Source organism: Sardina pilchardus, chromosome 12 (genome assembly GCF_963854185.1).
Source record: "Sardina pilchardus chromosome 12, fSarPil1.1, whole genome shotgun sequence".
NCBI classification, from domain to species: Eukaryota; Metazoa; Chordata; class Actinopteri; order Clupeiformes; family Clupeidae; genus Sardina; species Sardina pilchardus.
This window is the reverse complement of record NC_085005.1, coordinates 5,826,755-5,839,693: the sequence shown is the minus strand read 5'-3', so window position 1 is coordinate 5,839,693 and position 12,939 is coordinate 5,826,755. Positions and strand designations below refer to the sequence as shown.

Here is a 12,939-nt window from a genome sequence, read left to right as displayed (position 1 = left end):
ACAAAGGCGTCTGCTAAATAACCATAACCATAACCATAACCATTTGTCAACTTTCAAGACATCCTTCAGAACTTTCTGCATTTTCCCACAACCATTTTACGTGAGACTAGACTGCATCAAGCAATGCTATTATAGGTCTAGAACATGATATTTATATCTAGGGGTCCAAGCCACGAATCTTTGGAAACCCTACCATTTTTGTTCAGATTATTATTAAGGTTCTTATTTTTCTCCCCAAAAGTGTTTGTGGAGCAAAAACCGTAAGGCCCAGAAAGTTGAACATTTAGACTATGGTCCCCGAGACCCATCCATTGTCTTGAAACTCATTCTACTTACAGTACATTTTAGTGACTATGCTGACAAAAAATAATTTTATGATTTTTCATACATAAGATTATTTTTAAGTTATACGTTGGTTAACATAACAAGAAAGTGTCCCAGTATGACTTTGTTGCCCATATCTGATCATGTAAAACTCCAATTGCAGTATCATTACAATAAGATACATGAAATATTTTAAGAGATTAAAGGGGAAAAAAAGCAAAAAACAGTGATTTGGTCCACAGCTCAATGGTAAGTCATTGCAAGAGTCCTAGGAATTCCCACCATGAGCCAGAGTGAGACCCACCTGTCAGTCTTAACCAGGTAACAAGACTGCATTGTTATATAGGAATCTGCAGAATGCTGCTACGCCAACACATTAATGAGGAAATCAGCTGATTTAAATTCAGTAACCACCTGTGCAAGTCATGTCTCATGATGAAAAGGTCAAAGCGCAAACTCAGACATACACACACACAAGTAATACCCCGATAATTACCCCTTACAGTTATGATTGTTTTTGTTTGGGCTTGTGTTGTGTATGTATGTGCGTGTGTGCGCGCGTGAACACGCATGCATGTGATTGACATTTATGGCTTTACTCCATCTCTGCGTTACTCTAACAGCTCAAGGCATGTTGTGCATGTGAATGCTGTGATTGCCTCCATGCAATCTTTGCCTGGTCTGAGGTTAGTGGATCTTATGGCGCACACTGCACACCATGACCGTGAGCTGGGCTACTGAGAGTCCCACCTTGCAGAGGAGCTGTCTGTCTGTCTGTCTGTCTGGTTTAGATCATAAACAAGTGTGTGTTTTTGCAGTACCAATATCCATGGGTTTAGATTGAGTACTGATCTAGTCAAGCTGACTATGTGCTGTGCTTGGCAGGATTAAGGACCGCTTCTCATCTCTGTCTACGACAAAGGATGTCATCAGCCCTTAGTGAGCTGGCACAGCCATCATTAAAGGGGACGAGTTAGCCAATAATCTGTGAATATATCCTCTCAATCCGCTAGCTGTCCATTCGTGTCTGATGCTGAAAAATATATCTGGTGATTTTTGCTGACCAGGCCCTATAAATTGAAAACAAATGCAGAGGTTTCTCCCCATACACAGCAAAATGATCATAACCAAACAACAGCAGATGTGTTTAGTGATAGTATACAAGATAGTATCCTTGAATATGAAATAATACCTGTGACCTATGTTTCTTCAGGCTGGATGTCATAACTATCGGGTGTGGTTCAGCGGCAGCACTTTCAACCTACATATTACAGTTTTTTTCAATTGCTTACACACAATTTTTCAAACCGAGTTCTTTTTAACAAAATTTAAGCACAGGTATCCAAATGCCACACTCAGTTTGCATAATTCCTAGATTCTTTGCAAAATGAAACACTTCAGTCAAAACAAACACACTTCAGTCAAAACATACACACTTCAGTCAAAACATATACACTTCAGTCAAAACATATACACATATTTGTAAAAATGCTATTAGTTGTCATTTAACAAACACAGTCCTCAATGATCAGACACTATCGCAGCCAGTTTCACACTGCAGTGATAAATGCAGTGTGAAAAGAAAAATTAGGAAATAGCATGTGTCTCAGGCATTGTTATGTAAGGGATCATTTAGATGTCCAAAAAATAGTGACAAACCCACAACATTCTTCATGATTAGTTCTACATAGGGAAAGTGTACATAAATAGGTCTATAAACTTGCACTTGCACTGTACAACACTGAAGACTGCTGTAGACTGAATATTTCAAGTATTTCTTTCAATACTTACAGTATTTCTAACCATAATCAGTTACAGTAATCAACCAACAATGAAATCAATTGAACAAATAAAATATGTAGACAAACAAAAACTACTGCATAAAGTACATACACTTTGACTCTGAAGAGCAACTACTGCAAAAGCAACAAGACTGTATAGCACACCTGAGTAATGCGTTTTCAAATTTGCACATGTGTGCTTACACACCTGGTGGATGTGATTATCCAATTCGTTCATTAGTGTAGTCATTGGCGATCCAGGGCTTTGTAATGACAAGGAAGTAACCTCACAATCCTTATCTGTGTCTAAGGTGTGGAAATGTGTGTAGAGTTTTACAAATCACTGTGTGTAATGTTTTGCAAAAAGGGTGAAGCAGACATTGTGTGTAATGTTGTGCAAATCTGTGGAGGTGTTTTGCTCCTTGGAGTAAAATTTTGCTAATTGTGTGAAAAAAAATATTTTAGTGTGTAAACAATCGTAAAAAACTGTAATCTCTCTACAGCAGTGTCTCCCAACCTTTTTTCCTTGAAGGCCCCCTTGCCTGTGTCTAAGACAAGCCAGGGCCCCCTACTCGATCTCCTACCACAAAGACACACAAGACGTTGTTTTATTCAACAATCGGCATCCGGGGATTAATTACCAATGCCTAGCCCGACCTGAAGGTTGCTTACGTAAGGCCCTGTGTCCACCAACCGCGTTTTTTACACTGAGAGCGCCCTCAACCTCCTTTTCTCGACGCTTTGAGAAGTGTTTATTGTTGCTAAGATACCAAAACCAGAGATGGTTTATAACGAGAAGTGACATTGACGAGCCCGGCACTGTTCTAAAAGTTGAACAGATTTCAACTTTGACCGCTCTGAGTGCTGCGGTAAAGTACGGTCAGCGCCGAGAGCTTTTTTCCGCCGAGGGCGCTCAGCGCTGTGAACGCTGAGCTACATAGACTTTATTTTGAAAATTGTCGCCGTTGGCGCAAAAAACGCGATTGGTGGACACAGGGCCTAAGTTCAGAGGTCAGAGGTAATAAATACCTACATGGATTTAAATGTGGGACAAAAATATGTTTTCATTTGGATTATCCTGAGTTTTGATTATCCAATTGAGTGTGTTTTTGGGACTTTATGAATTTCATGCGCCCAAATATAATTTTGGTAACCAGGCTCACAACCTCAGCCCAGGCAACATTGTGCGGACCCCCTGCAATCCCTGGCGGGCCCTGCTCTACAGAAAAGGTGGATCACAGGCTCCCAAATGCCACAGTCCCAAATAAAAAACTTTGGCCTCCAGGACTTCAGAAAAATCCATCTAATATATCTAATACCTTAGTCTGTTTATCACCATACTAAACTCAATCTTTTAAGATTGAACATTAATCTGGGAAGTCTGTGCTGTATTTCTACTGCACAAGAGGTGTGATCAATGAGCATAGTTCAAATGAGTCTTTTGGCTAGTCCTTCAACCCAATCAGACCAACGATCCGGGTGCGCCTTTTGGATAAGCTAGTTTGTGATTGGACCCAGAAGATGTGGACAGGACGCAGGAGAGATAGATGTGCTTTTTTCCAGCCTGAGCTGCAGGGCGAAATCCAAATCAGATCAGGCATGGGTTTACGTGTGTGTGTGTGTGTGTGTGTGTGTGTGTGTGTGTGTGTGTGTGTGTGTGTGTGTGTGTGTGTGTGTGTGTGTGTGAGAGAGAGAGCGTGTGTGTGTGCAGGGTGATGGAGCTGGAGGTGGGCAGCCTGACTGTCCACTGGATTAAGAGGACCCTCTTCCTCATTCACCCCTGTACCACTCCTCAAAAACTGCAGTGAGACCTGTCTCTCTGTCTGCCTGTTTGCTGTGCTGCCTTCATGTGCTGGTGTTGTTTTCTAAAGTATAAGTGTGAGTTGTGAGTCATGAATGCGTCTCTTTGTGGAAATTGGTGAGTTACCACTAGATGGCAATATAGCACTACTATACTTAGTGGCACTAACTATACTATTTATAGATAGAGGGACAAGCCATGCTAATGTTTCTGCTCAATGCATCTGGTGTTAACAATTTTAATATCTGAATTTCCTGTCTTGTTTTGCCAGTGTCAGGACAGGCCTCTTGTTGAAGGAAGGTAGGTATCCATCTATTACAAACATCACTGAAGAATCCAAACTGCACTCTGAAGCCTGTTCACATCACATCTCCAAAAACACAGAATCTCTCAGGTCCAATTCTATATGGGTGGCCTGAACACAGAGAACAGGCACCACATCTCTTGGTACGGCTCCTGAGGAGTAGGCTATTGTGATTTCCTTCGTTACCATAACGATTCATGGTGCAGGTCAAAGTTCGGGAAAGGTGTGAGGAGGCGATGCAGCAAAGCCTCCGGGCCATGCCGTTGGGCCAAGGACAGGCACCTGAGCTGCAACCAGTGGGTGGAGATTTCGATTTAAGGAATGTGTTTGAGGATGAAGAGGGGAGTACAGGATACCAATGAGAAGAATGACATGAGGGGAGTGGAGTGGAGGATGAAGCAGAGAGAGAGAGAGAGAGAGAAGGGATGCATGATAGACCGAATGAAGAACAGGACAGCCAAAGGAAAAGGAGGAGGACAAGAACCAATGACCAAGGCCTCTTGGAGCAAAAGGCCAAGCTCATGCTACTTCAACTGGGATATAAATACAGACCTACTAGCCATGCAGGCCTCTGACCATTCAGAGGTTTACAGCAATTCATTTGGTGGTTCCCTTTGCACCCTTTTATGATAATACCTATAATGTCACCTAATGAGACCAATTCAAACTCAATTTTGAAAAACTTGTGATTGGATTCGCAAGGCCTGAGTGGATGCACTCAGTAGATCATGGTTCAGGACTCTCCACTGCACTTTCTGTGTCTCTTTTTCAGTGCAGTGACAAACAGATCTATACGCTTTACAGAGAAAAATGAAAATATGGAAGTGATTGCGAATGATTATGTACAGTATACAGTTACAGGTAGATTTTACCAAGTCAATTTGCACTGCCAGTGCCAATGTGTGAGAAAATACTAATAATATAATGCTTTCTGTTTTGTTTTGTCTCTTTTAGCTAATATGAAATAAAATACGTACTCCTAGTCTTAAAAATACATAAAACAGCCGGGTTCACATTGTACGCGCAAGTGGTAGCACTGTGCTATGAAAACTATTATTGTCAATGGCTTGCCCGCGCAAGAACTGGCCTGAGCAAAGTGCAGCGCAAGCGGCATTTTGGCGCTTAGCAGCTTGTGCGCATCCTGCTGTCAGTTGAACCATGTTGAACTTTGACCGCAGCACACTGTAAATCATAAGTCTTTTCATTTCATTTTAATGACCACACAGTCTTTTGCGCAGAGCCCAGGGATAAACACAACAAAAATCCTTAGGACATTACCTCAACCAAGAGCAACAGCGAGCGCAGCGCATGACGCGTCCGATGTGAACCCGGCTTTACATAAATTAGGTGACATTTCACGAGGTCACCTGTGTAATCCTAATAGACACTAGATGGCGCAAGTACCCTTATTTTACGTTGTGTATGACTGGAGTTCCAAGTCTACAACTGGTAAGGTTCTCTCTATCTTGTGTATGAGATGAAAAGTCAAAATAAACATCGATAAGACAATATTTTGTACCAAAGACAAGTGATGTTGAAATCATGGTGTTGCATGGTCGGACTGGAAAATATGATAAATCCATGCGTAAAATGAGCCATCCCTTCCAAACCACTTTACACTTTTAGCTTATTTATTTTATTTAAACTATCACAAACTCGTTTAAAGATGGTTTATAGAGCGTGGAACCAAATTGTCTTATTAATTAACTTCCGCACTCCCCAGATTTGTAAACGAAAAAATCCAGAGAATGAAACTTTATGTGCGCTTCCCTGCGTTCAAATGTGTAGGTTTGTTAACGGGTTCAGCAAGGAGTCCAGGAGGTCCGAAACTTCTGACGTAGGGAATCAGGTGACAAAAAACTTTTCTCTCCCTGGATTTCTTCCCTCCTTCCCAACCCGTACGAAGACTGTTATAAGCAAGGAAAGTTTGACAAGTGGTGCTCAGTTTCTCTGTAGTCCCAAACTTGGATTTCAAGAAAGCGGTGACTGTTTGAGAAGAAGTTACGGAGAAAGTCCCTCTCTGGGCTTTCTTCTCACTTCTTGGTGACTTTCCAGGTAAGTTTTATATTAATATGAGAACTTTAAAGGAAGAAAGATCACCTTTTTGTGATTTGATAGTAGTCTACTTAGTGAGAACTTTGTTTGGGAAAGTAGGCTATGTTACCAAACTTTATTATATGAGACGCAACTTGTTTTGAAGCTATCTCAATGAGTTGATTTTGAACTAGATCATTTAAAACAGATGAAGTGCTATAGAAGCAGCTATTGTAAATCACCCAGGCTTTTAGTGTTCAGATTGTTTTACAGACTGGAAAATAATTTTACATTACAATATTGAGCATCTTAGGCAACACAGTCGCTTAGACATCCTGACGACGAAATGAGAAGGTGATCTTGCCAACAATAACAGTCTTGAGACCAATTAACAGTTAATTATTTGACATTTTAAGGGGTTTTCAGACAAAAATGAATGGGAAATAAACCATATTTACAGCAGGATCAGTTTCCACCGCTAGAATTTAATCGGATAATGCTCTTTCCCCTGTTAAGACCAGTTACACTTAACTTGAACTCGACTTGGTTTTAGTTGTGTCGCGCATCTGGAGGGCACACGTTTCACAGCTGCGGGAATGTGAAGTTCTTTCTGGATGGCACTCTATCAGGCCAATGCTCCATCTGGAATCTTAGGCCTACCTGTGAACTCGAATCAGGAATTGCGAGTTTTTAATCGCGGATCAAAGCAACACAACATTTAGCATAGAGTGGACGTGATAGGGACCAGGAGGAAGTTTGTTATGCATGTAAACAAATACGGATTGAATGCTTTACGTCGGCCTAATAATTCATTCAGATGCGCTATAACTGGTAGTGAATTATATGCAAAGGAAAGAAACGCGTCTTGAGCAAACCACAGGAATTACCGCATAAATGAGTAGATTTTGCGTATTTAAGCCATATGCAATTTATTCGAGACAGCGGTCAGTGTCACCTCCTATACACCCCGTTTTGTGGTCACGACAGCGTGCCCTAAAAGCAGCGAATAGTCTATAATTTCGACGTTTTACACAGAAAGCAAGAAGGATTAGTTATGCCGGGGCTTTGAGTCATGGATGAAATTGACAGGGTTTGGGCAATCCGCAAATTGAAACAATTAATTTACATTTTACAACAGGGTAAGATTAGTTAGTGGTCATTGGTGTTTTAATGCAGAAATATGTGTGCAGTCACTCTCTTCTTTCCTGTGTTTCGATAGTTTTTAATTGTCCCACTCATAGTACGCTACCAAGATTAAATGTTTCAATGACTTCAGAACACAGAGACGTCCGTGCCAGAACAAAGCTCTTGTTCCTGCGCTCACTGAAACATGTGAAAAGTACGGCGGCCACCGGCATAAGATGTGACCTAAAGTTGTTTGTAAACTCCAATAAATCGACTGCATTGCGTTTGAGAGATGCAAGTAGAATAGGCCTGTTTGAGAGTATATGGTGGCAAATAGGAATTCACTTCATGAACACAGGTGCACTTTAGACCTACAGATTGGGCTGGACATTCTTCAGCTGATGTATGGACTGCTGCAGTGAAATGTTTTTAGAAGTCATGGGGACTGTAAAAGCAACTTCTACAAATCAACTGAGATGTCCATGCCACATTGACTTCTTTTATTTAACAAAATCATATGCTCTTTCATGTTTGCACTTTTCTTTCAAAATGATTTGATGATGGATAGGTACAGATACAGGAAGATATTTAATCTTATACAACAAAAATGGTCAAATCAAACTTGACCGTCAGCTGCATGGGCAGCTGTTCACCTCCTAAGAGTTTATGCAACTGTGAACAGAGTTCATCTGCTCTTAGGACGAGATCAATCAGATATCTCAGGCTCATGGATGTGCACTACAGTCTGCAAAACAATCTGACGCGCCTTTGATGTCACTGATGCATGCAGTACCGCATATTGGAATGGCTTTGATTTGATTTAGCATTATGTAAGAATTTACACCTGTCCGATGGATGACCGATTTTTTTTGGTTCTCATCTGCTTGCAGTTAGATCTCCCTCGAGATGGGTGACTGGAGTGCTCTAGGAAGACTCCTGGACAAGGTCCAGGCCTATTCCACGGCCGGTGGGAAGGTCTGGCTCTCCGTGCTCTTCATCTTCCGCATCCTGGTGCTGGGCACGGCCGTGGAGTCGGCCTGGGGCGACGAGCAGTCCGCCTTCAAGTGCAACACGCAGCAGCCCGGCTGCGAGAACGTCTGCTACGACAAGTCCTTCCCGATCTCGCACGTGCGCTTCTGGGTGCTCCAGATCATCTTCGTCTCCACGCCCACGCTCCTGTACCTGGCGCACGTCTTCTACCTGATGCGCAAGGAGGTGAAGCTCAACCGCAAGATGGAGGAGCTCAACGTGATCGGCAACGACGGCGGCGACGTGGAGCTGCCGCTGAAGAAGATCGAGCTCAAGAAGCTCAAGTACGGCCTGGAGGAGCACGGCAAGGTCAAGATGAAGGGCGCCCTGCTGCGCACCTACATCGTCAGCATCCTCTTCAAGTCGCTCTTCGAGGTGGGCTTCCTGGTCATCCAGTGGTACATGTACGGCTTCACCCTCAACGCCGTGTACACGTGCGAGCGCGTGCCCTGCCCGCACCGCGTCGACTGCTTCCTCTCGCGGCCCACCGAGAAGACCGTCTTCATCATCTTCATGCTGGTGGTGTCGCTGGTGTCGCTGGCGCTCAACGTGGTGGAGCTCTTCTACGTCTTCTTCAAGCGCATCAAGGACCGCGTCAAGCAGAACAACAAGACGATCTACCCGCCCGCCGGCGGCACGCTGAGCACCACGCCCAAGGACCTGTCCACCTCCAAGTACGCCTACTACAACGGCTGCTCGTCCCCCACCGCGCCCCTCTCGCCCATGTCCCCGCCGGGCTACAAGCTGGCCACGGGCGAGCGGACCAACTCCTGCCGCAACTTCAACAAGCAGGCCAACGAGCAGAACTGGGCCAACTACAGCACGGAGCAGAACCGGCTGGGCCAGAACGGCAGCACCATCTCCAACTCGCACGCGCAGGCCTTCGACTTCCCCGACGACACGCAGGAGCACAAGAAACTGACGCCGCCGGGCCACGAGCTGCAGCCGCTGGCGCTGATGGACCCGAGGCCGTGCAGCCGGGCCAGCAGCCGCATGAGCAGTCGGCCGCGGCCGGACGATCTAGACGTCTAGTCCGGCTGGACACCACCCCCCCCCCCCCAACACCCACCCCGCTGTCCCCCGTCCCTGGCACTCTTCACCCCCCCACCCACCCCAACCACCACAACCAATACCACCACCCCGCCATTCTTCATCCCCACCACCACCACCCTACATCGTCTTTCTCTCCCCCCCTCCTTCACTCTTTCTCTTTGTCCCCTGCACTCTCTCTCTCTCGATCCCTTTGTCTTCCGATGAGCGCGGAGGGGGGGGTCGGGTGTGTGTGTGGGGGGGGGGGGGTCACCATGGCCAGAGAACAGAAAGCACCAAGAGGCCACCTCGCGTGCTAAGAGTGAAGACCAACCGGGGTGGGGTGGTGAGGCCGGTGGTTCCTTCTCTACCCCCCGAATCCCCACAACCCCCCTCACCCCCTCACTACCCCCCCTCCCCACCCCCCACCCCCTCCCTTCCTCATCCACTGGCCTCACCAGACTCTAGTCATCAGACTTAAAAAGAAGAAAAAAAAACAATTACTTAACACTGCTGGAGGTACTATCCATTAATGATGATGTTGAAACTAGTGGAGCTAACAAGCCTTAACAACGGAACAGCTATGGAGGAGGGAAAGGCACAAGACTCGGACGAGATGTTCTGTTTGCTGGTCCCCGTGACAGTCCTCACTTCACACTAGAAGATTATGCCTGGGTGATGTGTGATGTTTGGTTTGATCGACCTGTGTTGTTGTAATCCAGTGACCACGTACAGACACGCACACACACACACACACACACACACACACACACACACACATACACGCATGCACACACACACGCGCACACACACACACACACACACACACACACACACACACACACACACACACACACACACACACATACACACACACACACACACACACACACACACACACATATACAGAAACATACACACACGAACACACACACACACACACACACACACACACACACATACACACACACACACACACACACACACGCATGCACACACACACCCACACACACACACGCACACACACACTTAAACAGATACAGTTTAAAGGACAACAAACATTCCAATTTGAAAATGTTGCACTTGTAGTGGCGATTTTTGGTTTTTGTTAATTTACTGAAAACAGACAGGAAAAGAAAAAAAGAAACTACACTTGGTGTCTAGTCCCCATGATGAGTCTTCTCTCACAGGACCTCAAATCCATCATGTGAAACAGGGTTGTGAGTCAATTTTGCTAAATATTCTGCTAAATAGTGCTAAATGTCGTGACATACTATTTATTTATTACCAAACATTTACAGGACATCCACCACTAGATGAGGATTGACTACTACCCAAGGTCATAGTTATATAATGTTTGAAGTCACTAGACCCAACTGCATATTTATTGACCATAATCCAAATTTCAGAAGTACACTTCTCAATAAGTGAAAGGACGCTCTTTTAATAATTGTAGTGGACTGTCATTTCCTGATAAACTTTGAATTTATGTGCTGTCAGTTTTATTATTTTGTTTTTGGGATATTTTGGATGTGTGGACTAAAGCTGCTGGAAGACCGAAACACAGCTTGACTTTTTGGCAAAATTTTGCCCCAAAACATTTTTTTGAAAGACATGTTTTGTTTTTCTCTTTTCAAAGGTGATGTTTTATTTTGTTCTTTTTGATTGGGAGAAGAGGGCAGTAGAGAGTGTTTTTTGTTATTATTTTTTTTTATTCAATGTAATCTTTGCTGCTTGAGAGATAGATTTTTAGTACTGTAAATCAAGCTAACTGTGTCACAAATGTGAGTTTTTAGAAGACTGCTTAGAGAGCTGGACTAATATTTAGTCACTATATTAAAATATGGTATACACCAAAGTAGCTCCACAAACACCAACCATTAGTTGATGAAATTTCAATTGGACAATTATGAATTCCACAACTTTGCATCATAGTATTTTGGTACTCGAACACGCAGGATCAGGAATTTTGTTTCAGCTACAATCAAAGATTCTAGAATCTTTGGCTACAATGGTGTTTGCACTGAAATCCTGGCTAGGTTGTAATATGATGCAAAACGTGGCAAATGTTCTCTGATATGCATGATACTAATTTATTTTTACCGCATACAAGGCAAAAAATGACCACATTTATACAGAGCTGTACCTTTTGGTCTTGACCCGGATCTGTTGAGATCAATATCAGATTTTCCATCCAATGACAGACAAAAATTTGTTTGTATATTTGTTTGATAGAAGTGTGATGAAATGAAGTCACTCCATGGAAATCCACTGTTGTACAGTGTTCAAGTGCATGACAAGAAACAGAGCAGAACAGAACAAAAACAAAACATCATTAATCATATCTGTGAAAAGCTATTTTAACCAATAAAGATTTTTTTCTTTCTTATATGTGTTTCCTTTCATTTTACATACAGTACATATGTTAGACTCAAATGTATGGGCCCAGTTGCCACCAGAAAGCAAAGTCCTGATAAGATCTGTTGCATATATGTTTTAAAAGGCACAAGAAAGTTTGAAAATCCAAAGATCCAATGTGTTCTCCCTTATCCAAGTTTCCTATTTAACCTCTCTACAACAGTAAACAAAACCATATGCTGGAACTGAATCTGTGGACCACATGTGGTTGAAACAAGAATGAGCAAAAACCCCTTGACTTTGATCTAGTGCTAATTAATCCAGATTTTCAATTCTACATTCAGCTTTTATCATCAAGAATATTACAAGCGGTGGTTTCAGGTACATGGACGTTGGAAAGGGAAAGCTATAAACAAAGTGTGACTAATTGTTGCCCTGTTATACACTTCCCAAAACAGAATATCATCAGCATGATATGCCCCTATTACCACCCATGTGAAGCTGGAGACAAGCACTTTGTCCCAATTAAAACGAACTGCGTGAAATATGTGTTTGTCGGCAATTAGGACTCAGCAGTCAAAAGCTTTCAAACGTTGCTGGGGCAACTGCCTCCTCTTTCCTGCCCATCCGAACACCTGTATGCTCATGATTATTCTAATATTTTGTATCCCTCTTGAGGCGCTGTGAGCGAACTGCTCAGCGGCATCGACTTCCCGGGCAGGTCGGAGGAAGAAGAAAGAGTCGGGCGATGTTTGTGCACGTCTCTGTGTTTATTTTTGGAAACGCGAGGATTCGAGTGAGGACAGTTTTACTGCACATAAAGCTTTATTTCCCCCACAGACTACTGAGAGAGAGAGCCTTGGCGTCTGAGCCTGTGCACCACCACACCGACCACAGCTCCAGGGTGGTGCACAGAGTGTACATGCCGAACGCTGCCAACTCCGACTAAAAATGGCACATCATCCCCACGCTGTGACGTCGGCCCCGTGCCCTAATAAAAGCGGCTGGGCGAGTGGTCCTTGTAATTCCCTGTTTTTATTCTTCTTTTATTAATAGTATTTTTTTTTTCTCTTCATTATTATTTCTCAAACGTTCGTCAGCGCCACGGCTGTGGAATAAATTAGCTTTGCATTTTTCGACATACAAAATTACAC

At 43.6% G+C, this 12,939-nt stretch overlaps 1 protein-coding gene across 1 annotated transcript; it reads left to right on the top strand.

Annotated features, from left to right (window-relative positions):
- Positions 1-6,121: 6,121 nt before the first annotated feature.
- Positions 6,122-11,816, top strand: gja1b (gap junction protein alpha 1b). Its single transcript, XM_062550772.1, has 2 exons — positions 6,122-6,265; positions 8,260-11,816. Exon 2 carries the CDS (start codon positions 8,276-8,278, stop codon positions 9,428-9,430), a length of 1,155 nt encoding a protein of 384 aa, XP_062406756.1. The 5' UTR covers positions 6,122-6,265; positions 8,260-8,275; the 3' UTR covers positions 9,431-11,816.
- Positions 11,817-12,939: the final 1,123 nt, after the last annotated feature.